The sequence below is a fragment of the Pelodiscus sinensis genome, chromosome 22 (assembly GCF_052426305.1).
Source record: "Pelodiscus sinensis isolate ZL-2025 chromosome 22, ASM5242630v1, whole genome shotgun sequence".
Classification (NCBI taxonomy): Eukaryota; Metazoa; Chordata; order Testudines; family Trionychidae; genus Pelodiscus; species Pelodiscus sinensis.
Window position 1 is genome coordinate 20,812,501 of NC_143073.1, and position 16,276 is coordinate 20,828,776.

Sequence of the window (16,276 nt, forward strand, 5' to 3'; positions counted from 1 at the left end):
AGTCTTCAGTCAGTAACATGGGAGAGGGGCACTCCTCAGAGTGTCAGTCAATTCAGGGCAAAATGCTCAGAGACAGGGCTGCTTACAGCCCAATGCTGGGAGGTCTGCACTGTCAGGCACCAAACCAGCCGCACAGAGCACGTCCGTCCCCCACACCGGCCAGCAGGACACCACAGAAGCAATTCCCTCAGACACTCCAGCTCTCCTGCGCCACCACCAGTCCTGCGCCTCATGCAGACGAGAGGGCATGAAAACCAGCCTCGCCACATGAAAAGGTTCTTCTGAGCCAAAGGACTGGCTACTTTCCCAGGTCAATTCGTAACTTGGACTCTTACCCGAAAAGCCTGCGGAGCCGATCCTCTAGCATCTAAAATCTTCAGGCTTATTTATAAGAGGGAGGAAAGAAAAGGTGAGAATGAAAATTGCCAAAGGAATCACATTTCAGACCCCACCTGCTAAGTTCTTGGTGCAGGCTTGTAGCAGAGGTGGAATAAACTGCTGGCTTGAGTAGAGTTGCTGCTCGGATGGGTCGCCCATCCCTTATTCCACACTTCAGTTCATAGCAAAGAGTCTCCAGAGGGGAGGTGCAGGAGTGAAGACAAAATGGAGGGATTCCCTCAGCCGGTGGAGGGACCGGCCTGAGATGGTGTGTGGCGTCCCCTGTCCAGGCCTGACTCAGTTCTCCACCAGACGCACATTCCAGAATGAAGGCTGCAGGAAAGTCTCCTCAGTGCAGTTGGTGCCTCCCGTGTTTCATTGTCCCTTGTACATTTCCTGCTGGGCCGCCCACCCCAAGCAGCCTTTCCCAGAGCCCGGCTGGCTGCTCGGCAGCGTTACTCCAGGGGCAGTTGTAAGCGAGTTGTAAGCGTTTCATGCCCGTCTCACTTGGCCCGAGTTGGTGCAAACTCCCAGTGGGCTGCAGCAGAGCTGAGTACGTCCATCCCGTGCTTCTCCAACGCCCCAGCACCCCACTGCGCCCTCGCCTGGCAGGGCTGCAGGCAGCACGCCCAAGCCCTGAGCCTGCCCCAGGCTCTCGGGGGAGTCCCGGCGCTGGGAATGGGCGCGAGCAAGCTCTGGAAGCAGAAAAAATGTCACCTGCCTTCCATACCTTGGCCTCCGAGGTGCGCTGCTCGTGTTCTGCCCTGCCAGTGTAGTTGTCAGCAAGGGTGCAGGGTCAGGGGCTGTGCATGGGAGCAGCGCTCCAGGGCGCCAGAGCCAGCCCATGGACACTGCTAAGGGCAGAGCCTCTGGCAGGCAGGCTTGTGGGGGCAGCATGTCAGTGGGGTCCCAGCAGAGGATGGATGGGTGTGGGGCTGAGGGCCTGGTGGGAGGCCTGGTAACCCAACCTCTCTCCTGCTCGCTGCAGGGCTCCGGGCTGACACGGTCACACTGCGATCCGCCAAGAGCGAGGAGTCACTCACGTCCCAGTCCAGCACCGCAGGTACGAGCAACAGTGCTGGGGGGTGGGGCGTTTGGGGGGAAGCCAATGCCAGAGGTGACTGCATCTCGCTGCCGGGCAAGCCATCCCCATGCAGTTATGTGTGGTGGTTCCCTGGCCCCCACCCGAGATGGCTGTGCCCCAGCTGCACACCCAGCTCCTACTACATTTAAACTGCGAGTTGCAGCAGGGGTAGCCCCCTCCCCCTTATCGACTAATCTAGTAGTTGATGGGAATTCCAGAATTTAACATCCCTTATTCCCAGATTCCCTGCCCCGGAGGTGGCTACATCTGAGCCAGGCAGCGTTATATGCAGCCGTTCCCCGCTGTCCTACCCCGGAGCTGGCTGCATCTCGGCAGCGGCGATGTGTGTGGCTTTTCCCCGCCGCCTGCCATCTCAGGGTCGTTTATACCTGCTGTGTGTCTCTGTCACTCCAGGCCTGCACAAACTCCACCGCCTGCGGCGCCCACGCTCCAGCAGCGATGCCTTCCCGGCCCTGCCCGGGGCCCCCCCCAGCTCCCCACCGGCTCCCCTCAAGCTCTGCCGCTCCTGCGAGTCGCTCAGCTCCTCGGCCTCCGGCGCCTGCAGCGAGAGCCTGGAAGTGCTGCCGGACTTGGCGCCCCACCCCCGCACCTCGCTCTGGCTGGACGACGAGGACGAGCTGGACTCGGACCTAGAGCTCAGCCCCCCCGGCTTCCTGGACTTGGACCCACTCCCCTTCCAGCGCAGCCCCCCCCAGTGCCCCTCACTCTCAGACGCCTCCGACTCGGCCCCCAGCCCGGCCCGCCTGCCTTTTGCCCGCAAGGTGGCCCGGGCGCTGTCACCCCGCAGCCTCCAGCCGGAGCCCCCCAGGGCCGCCTTGGAGATCTCAGAGCCCATGGCCATCTCGCTGCCCCCCAAAGTGCTGGAGATGCTGGGAGGGGGTGAGACCCGGGCAGTGCTGAACCCCGGACGGCATCAGGGGCCCCGCAGCCCCCCCCACATGATCTCCCGGCTGCTGCAGGCCGGCGACGGGCAGCTGAGTGACGGCTGCCAGCGCGAGGTGCGGCGCAAACTGACCCAGGCCGAGAGCGGGAGCCGGGCCCAGAGTGAGTGGAACCTCCCCCCCGAACCTTACGGGGACCCCCCCCCCACAGCCCTGACTGGGACCCCCCTGCCCTGCCCAGGACCCCTAGTCCCATCCGGAATCCTGCCATGACCCATTGCCCCCTGCTGGGGGAGCCAAGGGGGACACCACAACTCCCCAGCCAATGTGTCCCAGTCCCCTGCAGCTCCCCTGGTGGACTGGGCCAGGGCTAGTGTAGCCAGGAACTCCCTCCCCCACACCAGCTCCCTGCCTCACCCCTACAGCGCCCCCTGCTGGGTATGGCTGGCTCTGACTGTCTTCTCTCCTCGTCAGGTCCTGAGCCGGAGACTCCCGCCCTGCTGCCCGGGGCACTGTCCCTGTTCCGGCACGTGCCTCCCCCACCGCCCCCGAAGAACCCGGCCCGGCTGATGGCGCTGGCGCTGGCAGAGAGTGCACACCAGGCCGCGCGGCAGCAGCAGGGGGCACTGCGCAGGGAGCAACGCACCCAGTTCCGGCGCTCACTGTCCCTGGAAGGCGGGGGGGAGGGGCCAGCAGGGGCCCCGGGGGCCCTGTATTCTGTGGTGCGCCCCAGCCCCGCTGCCCAGCCCCCCGGGCCCTCTCTGCAGCGCCAGCAAAGCGAGAGGGGACCCCAGGGCCAACACCGGGAGCGGGCAGGGGGCCCCCAGGTGAGTGGAGTAGGGAGTGCTGGGCAGGGGGAGTTAGGGGCTGGGCGTGGGGATCTGTGGCTAGGTTGGGGAAGGGGGGTTGCCAGCTCATACACGAGGTTGGGGGGCTAGGAGCAGGGCAGCAAGGTGATGAGGTATGTGGGGCAGGAAAGGAGACTTGGGGGCAGTGCGGAGAGGAGGGGCAAATGGGTGGTCAGGTTGGGATGGAGAATGTGGGGAGATTGGGCATTTGTAGGTGGATGGGAGGCTGGGGGCAGCAACAGTTTGGAGACTGGCTGGGTGCTTTGGCGGGGTCAGTGGGGGAATTGGGGGCAGGGGATTGCAGTGGGCTGGGTGCTTTGGCGGGGTCAGTGGGGGAATTGGGGGCAGAGGATTGCAGTGGGCTGGGTGCTCTGGGGAGGTCAGTGGGGGGGGGATTGGGGGAGCAGAGGATTGCAGTGGGCTGGGTGCTTTGGGGGATCAGTGGGGGAATTGGGGGCAGAGGATTGCAGTGGGCTGGGTGCTTTGGGGGGGGATCAGTGGGGGGGGGGGGGAATTGGGGGCAGAGGATTGCAGTGGGCTGGGTGCTTTGGGGGATCAGTGGGGGAATTGGGGGCAGAGGATTGCAGTGGGCTGGGTGCTTTGGGGGATCAGTGGGGGGAATTGGGGGCAGAGGATTGCAGTGGGCTGGGTGCTTTGGGGGATCAGTGGGGGGTAATTGGGGGCAGGGGATTGCAGTGGGCTGGGTGCTTTGGGGAGGTCAGTGGGGGGGAATTGGGGGCAGAGGATTGCAGTGGGCTGGGTGCTTTGGGCGGTCAGTGGGGGTAATTGGGGGCAGGGGATTGCAGTGGGTTGGGTGTGTTGGGGAGGTCAGTGGGGGGAATTGGGGGCAGGGGATTGCAGTGGGCTGGGTGCTTTGGGGAGGTCAGTGGGGGGAATTGGGGGCAGGGGATTGCAGGTGGGCTGGGTGTGTTGGGAGGTCAGTGGGGGGGGATTGGGGGCAGGGGGTTGCAGTAGGCTGGGTGCTTTGGGGGGTCAGTGGGGGTTTGAGGGCAGGGGATTGCAGTGGGCTGGGTGCTTTGGGGGGTCAGTGGAGGGATTGGGGGCTGCGGCGGGGCTCTGGGGAATGCAATGGGGTGGGGGGTTTGGGGGTGCAATGGGCCATTGAGGGGAGGGCTGTGAAGGAAAGAAGTGATTGTGTGTGTGTGTGTCAACACCCCCCCTGCTGACCCCCTTCTGTCTCCCCATAGGTCCCATTGGTTCAGGCCCCTGCCTCAGGCGGGGAGGGGGGCAGGGCCAGCTTGGGAGCCCCTCCCTGCTACACCAAAGCCCCCCCCAATACCCACCACTGGGACTCTCCACCACCCCCATCCTGCCAGACCCAGCAACTGCGTTTTCCCCGAGTCCTGGATCCAGCCCCGCCTAAGCCCCCAGCCCCTCTGCACTTCCACCCCCGACCTACAGCCTGTCTCAGGGCCACCCCTCCTTGGCTGGGCTCCCCGTACGCTGCCCCTCCATACCCGCCTGAGCCACAGCTGCACCCGCGCCACCGCTTCCCAGCTCCCCGCCCCCCCAGTGCTGCCACGCCCCCCCCGCGCCCTCTGCTGGAGCCTGCTCCCGAGAACCTGTATTATGAGATCGTCTCGGAGCCGCCTGTTTATCGGCCCTGGCCCCTGCGCCCCCCACGGCCTCCAGCGCCCCCCGAGTACCTGTCCGCCCTCAACGCCTCCTACGGCGTCTTCCAGCGGCCCTGGCCTGGCCTCTCGGCCCCTGCACCACCCCTGCGGGCCATCTTCGAGGATGGGCGCGTCCGCTACGAGTCGCCAGAACCCCTCTACGTCAACGTCCCCTTTGCTGGGCCAGAGGGCGGGGGCTGCCACCGCAGCAGGACCAGCCCCCACTCATCCTCATCCTCTGCCTCGGCCTCCCCCCCGCCGGAGAGTGGGCACCAACGCAGCCAGTCGGACCCTGGGGCTGCCCGTGCCACCCTGTGCCACCCCCCTGTGCCAGCCCTGCCACAGAAGCAGAGGCAGGGCCCGCGGGGAGCACCGAGCTGGGCCTACCGGCCGCCACCGAGGCCGGGACTTTACCACCACCTGCTGGACACACTACCCTGCGGTGGCACCATGCTGCGATTCTACCGCCCAGCACCACCTGGCTGGGAGCTAGCTGCTGGCTGTGCCCCCCCCTTCGCCACCTACACTGAGCCCCCGCCCCGGCCCCCTGCCCTCCTCGGCCCAGGCCTGATGGACGGTTACCGGCTGGGGCCTTACCCCCCCTACGCTGAGCGCCCACCCCCCCAGTACGGCAATGTGGAGCGGAAGGAGGGGCCCCCTCCCACCCCCGGGTGCCTGGCTCCCTCCTGGACAGTGCGCTCCCAGGGGCAGACCCGCAGCTACTGCTGAGACAGGGGCAGGATGGGAGCAGTGGCTGGCAACCGATGCTGAGACACTTGGGCTGTGACATCACCAGGTCTGTGTGACATCACAATGGGGCCACCAATGGCGGGAAGATAGGCCCGGGGACTTCATAATGAGGTTGTCAATGGCAACCAGGTGGGTACAGTGACATCCAACAGGGACCTCAAGGGGACAAGCCTGTGACATGGCAGCAGCCAATTGCATCTGTGCTCCCAAGTGAGGTAACAGCTGCTCTCCAGTGACCTCACTGTGCCCTGGATGAGATGGGGCCACGGTTGCCATCACGCCTGGTATGACATCACTCTCCTTGGCTAGGCCTCCATCTGCTGATGCTCTGTGACCGCCTTGGTGGGACATGGGGTGGGGCCCTGCTGACATCACCAGCACCACAAGTGACATCACTACCTGACTTTGCCCTCACAGGAGTCAGTGTGGGGCATAAAATTGCCAGCCCTGCTGAATGGGAGGGGAGCCCTCCCTTCTGCCCCCCATGTGTGTGGGGAGGGGGCTTTTCTATAAAGCTTTTAAAGCTGAGCAAGATTTCTAACTTTTTAACCCTTCATTAACCCCATTAAAACACCTCATCCTGCCCAGGGATCCCCTGTTGGGAGGGGGTGCCAAGGGCAGTAGGGAGGGGCTAAAGGACAACCCCCCCCAGCCTGCTTGTCTGACCATCCTGGTCAGCATGTCCCATGGGCTGGGGTGGGGGGGATATATACATGGCTGGATTGGGCGGAGGGGTCTGTGCTTCCCCCGCTAGAGGGGCTGGCCCCGCCCAGGGCATGTGAGGATGGGTGGGTGTGTGGCTACGGGGGGGGGGGGGGTGCTATGGGGTCAGGCGACCACCCTCTGCTGACCCCTCCCCCCCAGGTGGAGGACAGTGATTTTATTGCACTAACTTCTACTGTGACTTTGGGAGTTCCCTGGGAGAGATGACCTTTGACCTCCTAACCCTGTAACAAAGGGGGGGGGCTGGGAGCTGCTCAGCCTGGTGTGGGTGGGGTTACCTTGGCAGTGCTGCCCTCTCCCCGTACTCTAACCCTATAACCAGCCAGTGACCCACAGCCTGGCAGGGTGAGCCAAGAGAGGCTAACCCTGCCTCCTCTAATTCAGCCCCATCCCCACTGCACAGTCATGGGGGTGCTGCCGTGAGTGTTCCCCAGTGAGTGGATTTGTTTATGACCCCTCCCTCCATTCTGTACTAAATGGTTTAAACCACCCCCATGAACTAATAAAGACAAAACGCCTTTGGAGAAATATGTTGTTTCCTCCTCAGAGCACAAGGACTTGGGGTTGCCCAAAGAACTGAATAGGCAGCAAGTTTAAAACAAACCAAAGGCAGGATTTCTTCACGCAGCGCACAGTCAACCTGTGGAACTCCTAGCCAGAGGATGCTGTGATCAAGACTTTAATAGGGTTCAAAAAAGAACTACATACATTCATGAAGAATAGGTCTGTCAAAGCTGTGTCCCACTCTCGCACTTCAAGTGCAGGAGCTGGGGGCCTGCAAGAGACCTTAAAAATTCCTACTTGCAAGTAGGAATAAAAGATCCTCCGGAAAAGGGCTTTATTCCGGAGGATCGCGCCAGTCTAGACGCTCTTTTCCGGCTTTTCCCCAAGCCGGAAAAAAAGTGGCGGCCATGTTTATTTAAATCCCCCGCAGATTTCCCTATTCTGACTTGCCTGCTTTGCATGCCTCTTCCGGAGACGGGGCCAGTCTAGACGTAGCCCTGGAGTATTGTGTCCAGTTCCGGGCCCCCAATTACAGGAAGGTTGTGGATGCATTGGCGAGGGTCCAGTGGAGGGTGACCAAAATGATTAGGGGGCTGGAGCATATGACCTACGAGGAGAGGCTGAGGGAGTTGGGTCTATTTAGTCTGCAGAAGAGAAGGGTGAGGGGGGATTTGAGAGCAGCCTTCAACTTCCTGAAGGGAGGTTCCAAAGAGGATGGAGAGAGGCTGTTCTCAGTAGTGACAGATGGCAGAACAAGGAGCAATGGTCTCAAGTTGTGGTGGGAGAGGTCCAGGTTGGATATTAGGAAAAACTATTTCACTAGGAGAGTGGTGAAGCACTGGAATGGGTTACCTAGGGAAGTAGTGGAGTCTCCATCCCTAGAGGTGTTTAGGTCTCGGCTTGACAAAGCCCTGGCTGGGTTGATTAATTGGGATTGGTCCTGTCTAGAGCAGGGGGCTGGACTTGATGATCTGAGGTCACTTCCAGCTCTACGGTTCTATGGCTCCTACTTTAAAAAACTAACTCCCACAAAGAAATATCAACACTTTCTTCCCATTGGTTCTCCTGGCTCCCTACCAACACTTCCTAGCTACCTGGGTTTAACCCTTTTGTCACTGAATCCTGGGATGTTTAGAAAAGGAGAGCATCTCTCCCACCCATCACAGGGTCCATCGATGGCTGGTAGTCAGGCTGGGCAGGGAGGGTGTCCCCAGCCTCTGTCAGTCAGACGCTGGGAATGGACGACAGGGGAGGGATCGCTGGATGAGTCCCTGTTTTGTTCATTCCCACTCAGGGACCTGGCATTGGCCACCGTCGGCTAGATGGACCTTTGGTTTGACCTAATATGGCCGTTCTTTTGTTCTTCAATTTGTGGGGAGAGGGTGGCTGGGAGCCCAGACTCCTGGGTTCTCCCCAATTTGGGGCTGGAAGTGGGAGTCTAGTGGGTTAGAGCGGGGCTGGGAGTGATGGAGGGGGCATTCTCTGTAATAGCTGCTATGACTGATGTGCATGCCTCAGTTTCTCCACATGCTCCATTGTTAACTAGTAGTGGGGGATAAGCCAGAGTCCCAGTTGTCATGTCCCTGGTGAGGCTGAGATGCCAATGGGCACCCTGATTGCTGGGACATTTGGATTCTAGCAGCTAGTATCCATGGCTCCCCCTCCCTGCCCCCCAAGATGGCAGCGCTGTGTGGCTAGTTGGAGGACAAAGGCTGGAGGAGGGGCCAGATGCAGGGTTGTTAACAGGCTGGACCCGCCTGAGCTGGTGCAAAAGAGGGGATCCAGAGCTTTGGGACTGCCCAGGCCTGGCCACACTGGGGCCAGCGGCCTGACAAACTGGCCTGCCCTTTCCCCATTTTCTGGGATCCAGACATGCTGGGGGGCCAAGCCCCCTCTGGGCTACATGTCTCCCTTAGAGTCCCACTGAGATGAACTTGCCCAGCGGGGGTCAGGAGGGGCCGAGGTTTGGTCCCACAGGGCACAGAAGCCGAGTGGCTTCCCCTCCTGGCATAGTGAGGCCCTAAGGTTGGGGCCAGCCTGTTGATGCCCCATAGGGGCACTGGGCCTGCAGAGCCATGACAGGTAGGTAGCTTCAGGCAGCAGTGGCTGGCTGGATACTGAAGGGACTGACAGCAGGAAATGCCCTGTAGCCAGTGCCCCCTGCAGACCCTTGCCCACTTAGGCCATGGGGCAGGCCCGGGATATCCCTGGAATAGCCCCTGCAGCTGGCTCTGTGGGCTCAGCCCACCTGGGGCCCAAAGCAGCAGGGGCCGCTGGCCAGAGGGGCAGCCAGAGCCTGTGAATGATGCAGCCAGGGCTTGCTCCTTGCAGCAGGCCTGACCCCACGTAGGGGTGTCAAGGAGCCAGGGTGACCGCCCAGCTGGGAAGGGCTCCACAAAAGGGGCAGGGTGTTGTGCTGGGGTGATGCAAAGCAGGTGAATCCAGCCTGAGCCCTGCTAATGGGCTTAGGGACCAGGAGCCTTGGGCTCAGCGCAGGACACGGGCAGCCAAGCACGGGGCCAGTGCTCAGTGTGGGGGCATAGGTAGCTGAGTGTGGGGCCGGTGGAGCCAGTGCTCGGTGTGGGGGCGTAGGCAGCCGGGCCTGGGACCAGTAGGTCCGCAGCTCAGTATGGGGGCGTAGGAACCAGGTGTGGGGGCGTAGGAACCAGGTGTTGGGCCGCAGCGCAGCGTGGGGGCGTAGGAACCAGGCATGGGGGCGTAGGAACCAGGCGTGGGGCCGCAGCTCAGCGTGGGGGCGTAGGAACCAGGCGTGGGGCCACAGCTCAGCATGGGGGCATAGGCAGCCAAGTTTGGGGACACAGCTCAGAGTGGGGATGCAGGCAGCTGAGTACAGGGCCAGGGCAGACCCCAAAGGGCCCATCCCAGAGCAGGGAGTTGCCCCGGGGCTGGACAAAGCCAGAGGGGCAGTGGCACCGGGAGGCTGGGGGGCCCGTGCTGTGACTGTTGCTGGCAAACAGCCCACGCGAGCTCTGTGCCCACAGGGTGAGGCCTGTGGCCATCAGAGCCCTCGGGGGCTTGGCTGGGTAGGAGCCCAGCTGAAGGGACGCCAGTGCCCAGAGCAGCATAGGACTCTGGGCAGGCCAGACCTCGCAAGAGCTGCCAACCTGACCACAGAAAACCCAACTCCCCCGCCCCACCCCGAGGCCCTGCCCTGAAGCTCCACCCCTGCCCTTTCTCAGACATCCCACCCACCTCTCCCTCCCCCCTCTTATGGTCATAGCACTGGGACAGGGAGTAGGTGCGTGGGGGGGGGGGGTGCAGGCTCTGAGGTGGGGCTGGATGAAGGATTTGGGGTGCAGGAGGGACTGGGGTTCAGCTTGGGACAGCAGCTTGGCATGCGAGGGGTGGGGGGGCTCCGCTTGGGCACGCAGGGTCTGGGGTGGCCCGGGATTAGGGGTCTGGGGGCAGGGCTCTGGGCTGGGATCCAGGCCCAGGCTGGGGCAGGGGGTTGGAAACAGGCCCACACAGCATACCTGCCAACCAGGGACAGTCATAGGCTTGTGCATCACCTAATAAGAAAGGAAACCTGGACAGGAAGGAGGGGGGAGGTGGGCCTGCTGCTGCACCCCTCCCCCAGCTGTGGGCCTATGGAGTCACGGTGGGGGGCAAGGCTGGGAGCCAGGACTCCAGGAGGGCAGTGGGGGGGGGGGAGCCAAGACTTGGAGGGGGGGGTCTATACAGATTTTCCCAACAGGGAGTGTCTGGTCTGGTTCCCCCTCTGGCCTCACTGCACTAAAAGCCAGCAGGGGCTGTGGTACAGGAGCCCCTCCCTGCCCTGGGACCCACAGAGCTGCCCGAGAGCCCACACTGGTCCCCGGGCAAGACACAAGGATGCTGCTTGGGGCTCCTGAGAGCCGGACCCAGGGCTGGAGGAGGGGATGAGGCTGTAGGGCCACACGATGCCCCAGCAGGTGGGGGGGGGGCAGCTCTCACCACTAGAGAGCAGCTCCCTTCCCCCCCAAGGTCAGGGCCCCAGCTGCAGCAGGTTCCGGCAGGGCAGGGAGCAAGTGAAGCTGGCTGGACCAGCTGGGCTGGATGGGGTAGCTCCATGGGGCCCTGGCCCCACAGCTGGCGTTTATGGAGCATGAGACCTGAGGGGAGCTTGGCCAGGCCAGACACGCTCAGGGGGCTGCTCTTTATAGATCCCTGTATGCTGACTCCCAGCACCGGTCTAACCACTAGGCCCCACACCTCTCCCTGAGCAGGGCCAGAACCAGTATCCCAGCTGGAACCTGCTCCAGCATGAGGGAAGCCTGCAGCGGCAGCCCTAGGGCCCTGGCTTTGCTGCTCCAGTGGGGCTCTTGGGTGTAGGGGCTACCCCACAGGTGTGTGCAGCTCCCAGCCCCGAAGGCAAGGGGGGGGGGGGGGGGGGCGCCACGGCAGGCTCTGCCTGCTACCTCACTTGTCAAACAGGAGTCAGAGCTGGGGAGCAAGTTAGCCACACGCTCCAGCCCGGAAAGTGGAGGCTGCTGATTAGAGCAGGGGGACAGGGAGCCAGGATTCCATCCCTGACTTTTCCAGTGTCTCCAACAGCATCGCTCCCCTTACCGGGCTGGGGGAGACACACTGAGTGGCACTGGATCCCAGAGGTGCAGCTGGGAAACAGCCACACACCCCAGCACAACTCCCCCAGCAGAGACAGCCACCAGTGGGGCCAGGCAGCCTGGGAGCAGACCCTGCAGCGGTCCTGTCGCTTATTGCACGCCACATAACAAGAAGGGAAACCCAGACACGCCGGGGGGGGGGGGGGGGGAGGGTGGCAGCTGCTGCCCCCCAGGGCAGTGAGCCTGTGGAGTCATGGTGGAGGGGCATGGCCAATCCCAGAGCCAATCCTGCCCGCTCCCAGCCGCACCCACCAATGAGTGCTAGGGCTGCACTGAGCATGAGGGGAGGTGTCCCCTAGCCTAGGGCTCTGGGTGCAGGTTGACTCCCAGCTGGAGCTGGCTCTCCTCTGCCCCGGGGGTGGGGCATGCAACCCTCTCCCCGTTTGGGCCAGGACTCACGTAATAGCCCTTCACACACTGTTCCCTTGCATGGCCTGGGCCCTTGAGTCCAACTCCCCCCTCCCCCAGACTGCCTGGGAAATAGGCGGGGTGGAGTGGGGGGCATGCTCCTGCAGTGTGTGTTCAAGACAACTCCCCCAACTAGCAGCCACAGCCTAGCCCCTTCTTAGAGCTAGAGTGACCCCGGACTCTCTGCTTGCTCGGGGTAGCCAGCCCGGGCCCTTTTCTCCAGCCCCCTGCCTGGGGGCAGGGGAGGATCGTATGCCACTGAACAGCTGGCACCAGCACTGGGTGCTCCCAGCAGTGTGAGCCCCCGCTGGCCTGTGTGTGGTGGGAACGGGGTGTCAGTGGGCAGCAGAGGGAGCCAGGCCCCAGCTCTGGAGCCCTCCAGCCCAGCCCTCCCTCTGAAAAAGACACCAACACAGCACCACCTGCCACAGCTGGCAGCTTACTGTGCTGCAGGCTGTCCCCTTGCACCTGCCTGCTCCACAGATTTGGGGGAGGGGGGGCCCCACAGGCCCAGCCTCCCAATAGAGTCGGGCAGCCCCTGTGGTGCCAGCCACGCTGGGTGTTGCCGAAAGATTCATGGCAGGGATTTGCCCAGCAGCCTGCGAGCCACAGCCAGCCCTCAGTGCCCCGCCCCAGGGAGCACACGGACCAAGACAGGTGTTCTAGGGCTTTAATGAGATTAAAAAGGCAGCAGGGTTGGGTGTTTTTACACAGAGATCTGCTCCGAGGGGCTGGCTGGTTCCCGCCAGTGCTGAGGCTGCAGGCGGCGAGTTCGGGGCGCCCTGCCCCACAGCAGTGTGGAGAGACCATCACAACGTGGTGTAGTGGTACATGGCCAAGAGCATCACTGGACACTGCAGAGAGAGACCCTCAGTCAGCCCCATGGATCCCACGCGCCATCCCCCTCCCCCCGTAGCCCCCTGCTTACCCCCAGCAAGTGCACCTGCCCCCTGGTGACTGGACCCTCCCACCGAGGGCTCAGAGCCCCCCCCCCCCCAGGCAGCCCCTGGGCCTACCGTGAACATGAGGATAGCGAAGCCGAACCAGGAGATGCCCCAGGTGTAGCTGTTGACGGCGTTTTCAATGTGCTCAAAGCAGCCCTAGGGACACAGACACTGAGCTCTGGGGCCAGGCTGCCTGGGCTCCCCCGGGCTCCGGGCAGGGAGTGCGGTGCAGTGGTTAGCGCAGAGGTGAGCCGCGGGGTGCCAAGGGAAAGCAGGGGGAGGGGGGCTGCCCCTTACCTTGGTGTTGATATAATCCACGTGCCCCACGCGGCAGCCCTCTGGGCTGAGGATGACGAAGTTGGGGTCGCGCTTGCAGCAGAGGAAGGGCCAGGGCGCCAGCCCCTCGGGGTACAGCGAGCGGAAGGCAGACGTGTGGTTCACCCAGTCCAGGGGCCCTGTTGCGCCGCAGCACTGTTGCTGGGGGGCAGCAGGTGGCTGTTAGCACTGCCCCCCACCACCTCGGGCTCCCTCCCCCGTGAGCCCACCATGAATACAGGGGGACAAGGTAGAACATGCCCCTTCCAAGGTTGGCCCCCCCAAAATGCTGCCCCACCTCCATCTGCTGCAAATGGGACTAGAAAGGGTCAAGCCAGCCCTCCTATCGGCAGGTGAAAGCCTTGGATGAAACCTGCCCCCCGTTCTCCTCAGCGCCCCTGGCTGAGCCCCCCTGCTCTGGGGCCACCTGGGGTAAGTGAGCCAGGCCATGCAGCACCCCCTACAGGCTGCCCTGGGCACCTAGCAAGGGGGCCAGGTCCTTTCAGTGGGTGCCACAAAATGGCAGGATTGAAACCCCTCCCCCCACCCCAACACTGTGGGGGAGGGGTGCGTGGAAGTGGGCTCTCAGTGGCATGGAGCCGCGCAGACCCACCTCCATCATGATCCGGTCCCACATGCGGGTCAGCTCCCGGCCCTGGGCTGTGGGGGCCGCATAGAACGTCAGCATCTGCTTGGTGACCATCCTGTGATTGGAGACCACCTGGGGGGCAGGAGGGACCCATGGGGCAGGGAAGAGACCCTCATGGGCCTAGCCCCCAGCCTGCCCCTGAGCTCTCACTCCCCTCTCTTCTGGCTGAGAGCCCAGGCATCCAGGCCCCACCCCGCTCTACCCACTAGCCTGCCCCACCCAACCCCACAGCCAGACTCACGAAGTCCCGGTGGGTGTAGGACGTGATGCAGGAGGCGCATTCGAAGATGTAGACAATCAGCATCAACACCAAGTACTGTGGGGAGAGAGCTGGTGAGACGCTGCAGGGGGGCCCACTCGGGGCAGGAATCTCTGTGCCCCCCATGGCCCAGGCCGCTCCACTGGGTCCCCCTCCCTGCTCCAGGACCCTCTCCCCAGCCACCCTTCTTAGGTCCCCCAAGTCAATGATACCATCAGGCTGCCCACCCTAGTCAGCAGCTTCCCCGTGCCACAGCCCTCCTACTCCAGTGCCCCCCAAGCCACCACCTGCCCCACACAGCCCTCCCTAGTCTTCCCCCCCCCCAGGCACCAGCATGAGCTGCAGGCGGCTGCCCCGTGCCAGGGCCACGATGCCGAAGACACCAAGGCAGAAGAAGGCGAAGCCGCAGAAGATGGCGATCCAGGCACCCGCGTAGACGTCGTCCTTGCCCGACACGCCCAGGATGGGGTACACCTTGTACTGGTCGGCTGTGACCCACACCGTCTCGGCGTAGAGCGCGATGCCGCACATCTGGGGAGGGAGCAGGTGAGCCGAGGGACCCCACCCCTCCCTACACTGCACAGCTGGAGGTAGGGGCAGGTGAACCCCATCCCAATGCACCATAGCTGTGGGCAGGGTTGAGCAACCCCGGGGGGAGGAGAAGGAGCTCAAGTCTGGCTTGGCCCAGGGTATACCATGCCAGCCATGCGACAGTCCCCTAGAAATAGAACTGCCTGGCTCCCCCTGCCCATAGCCCCACCCTCTTCCCAGGGCAGCTGCAGCCCCAGACTCTGGAGCCTGCCAACATATGGCCTTCCCTGGTCCTGAGCCCCCCCAACCCCAGCTGCCCCCCACTCCTCTCACCAGGATGATGAGGTTCCCCAGAATCAGCACCCCTACAACAAGGGGGTTTCCTTTCTCTGCCATGTTCTGCCTCTGAGGGGTTCTGCCAGCTCACACCCTGCAACAGACACGGGGGGTTAGAGACCAAGTCCCCCAGAACCAAGGCTGGGCCACACCAAGGTGGGATGGGAGGGGCAGAGGGCAGCAGTGCCAAGGTAGGTCAGCATCAGCCTCCCTTCCCCCACTCAGAATAGGCCTGTGGGTCACACCCCTGAAGTGGCTGGAGAGCTCTGGATCCTCCCCCACCTTCCTGGCCCTCCCCATAGGAGAAGGGGTTTCTGGACCCAGTTGTCCCACCCCAGGGACTCGCCCAGCCAGATTCCTCCTGCCCCAGGGAAGCCCAGCAGGTTTTTCCAGCTGCCACACATTTCGCCCCCAGCAGCATTTTACAGATTCCCTCCCCAGACACACCCAGTCTCCCAAGCCAGAGCCCCTCCCTGCGCTGGGCACCAGACCACCCCCCACTCTCCCAGAGCCAAGGAGGGAACCCAGGAGTCCTGGCTCCCAGCCCCCCCCCCCCACTCTGAGCACCCGACCATTCCCAGAGCCAAGGAGGGAGCCCAGGAATTCCAGCCCCCCCACCCCCACTCTGACCATCAGACCCCCCTCCCCCAGCCAAGGAGGGAACCCAGGAGTCCTGGCTCCTAGGCCCCCTCCCTGCTCTGAGGGCCCAACCATTCCCAGAGCCAAGGAGGGAACCCAGGAATCCCAGCCCCCCCCACTCTGACCATTAGACCCCCTCCCCCCAGCCAAGGAGGGAACCCAGGAGTCCTGGCTCCCACAGCAAACACAAGCCTTAGAGGAGAGATCTGGACACACCCGCTTGCCCCACATCCTCCAACCCCATCACACATGGCCCCACATCTCCCCTACTGCCCGCCCGCCCCCACCACATATCCCAGCCCTAGCTATCCACCCCAGCCCCACTCACCTGCTGCCTACTCCTGCAGTAGCTCTACTTCTCCACCACTCACCTCCCCCTTTATACCCACCTGTCTGGGCGGAGCCAAAGGGAAACCCCAGGGCCAAGCTGAGCAGCAGCAGGGGACAGGAGGTCTGAGAGCCCCACCCCCACCCCCACCCTTCTAGGCTCTGCTCCCAGCCCAGCAGCTCCCCCAGGGTTAATGGGTCCCTCCTGCAGCAGGTGGGCTGGGGAAGGATTGTGTTTGGGAGCCAGGCTGGTGGATGGGGGAGCCCCCAGCACCTCACAATTGGTTCTCATGGCCCAGTTTGTTCTTAGCATCTCCAGCAGCACCAGGAAAAGCCTGGTTCCCCATTGCTCCCTCCAGCCCTCTGAGCCAGCCAGTGCCCCGCAGTGGGGCAGGATCAGGCCAGCAGCCCCTAGAGGGG

General features: G+C 63.2%; 2 protein-coding genes across 6 annotated transcripts in view; one reads left to right on the forward strand and one right to left on the reverse strand.

The window, feature by feature from the left end:
- ARHGAP33 (Rho GTPase activating protein 33) overlaps window positions 1-6,847 on the forward strand; it is a 41,273-nt gene extending 34,426 nt beyond the window's left edge. For all 5 annotated transcript variants that reach the window (XM_075906955.2, XM_075906954.2, XM_075906957.2 and 2 more), the window contains 4 exons: window positions 1,367-1,441; window positions 1,877-2,527; window positions 2,839-3,191; window positions 4,421-6,847. In XM_075906955.2, the coding sequence (XP_075763070.2) occupies window positions 1,367-1,441; window positions 1,877-2,527; window positions 2,839-3,191; window positions 4,421-5,575 (2,234 nt within the window). In that variant the 3' untranslated portion in view covers window positions 5,576-6,847. The remainder of the gene's footprint in view (window positions 1-1,366; window positions 1,442-1,876; window positions 2,528-2,838; window positions 3,192-4,420) is intronic.
- Window positions 6,848-12,512: 5,665 nt separating this feature from the next.
- On the reverse strand, window positions 12,513-15,908 carry UPK1A (uroplakin 1A). Its single transcript, XM_075906981.2, has 8 exons — window positions 15,858-15,908; window positions 14,888-14,984; window positions 14,354-14,554; window positions 14,006-14,080; window positions 13,729-13,836; window positions 13,098-13,277; window positions 12,873-12,956; window positions 12,513-12,710 (listed from the first exon to the last, which is right to left on the reverse strand). The coding sequence occupies exons 2-8, from the start codon at window positions 14,948-14,950 to the stop codon at window positions 12,666-12,668; spliced, it is 756 nt and encodes a 251-aa protein (XP_075763096.2). The 5' UTR covers window positions 14,951-14,984; window positions 15,858-15,908; the 3' UTR covers window positions 12,513-12,665.
- Between the last annotated feature and the right edge of the window lie 368 nt (window positions 15,909-16,276).

Excerpts from the sequence above, each read along its gene's own strand:
- UPK1A (XM_075906981.2), bottom strand. The coding sequence starts at position 14,950 with ATGGCAGAGAAAGGAAACCCCCTTGTTGTAGGGGTGCTGATTCTGGGG. Across the intron at positions 14,081-14,353 it reads GCCGCCTGCAGCTCATGCTG|TACTTGGTGTTGATGCTGAT; the intron begins GTGCCTGGGGGG and ends CTCTCCCCACAG. Across the intron at positions 13,837-14,005 it reads CCTACACCCACCGGGACTTC|GTGGTCTCCAATCACAGGAT; the intron begins GTGAGTCTGGCT and ends CCTGCCCCCCAG.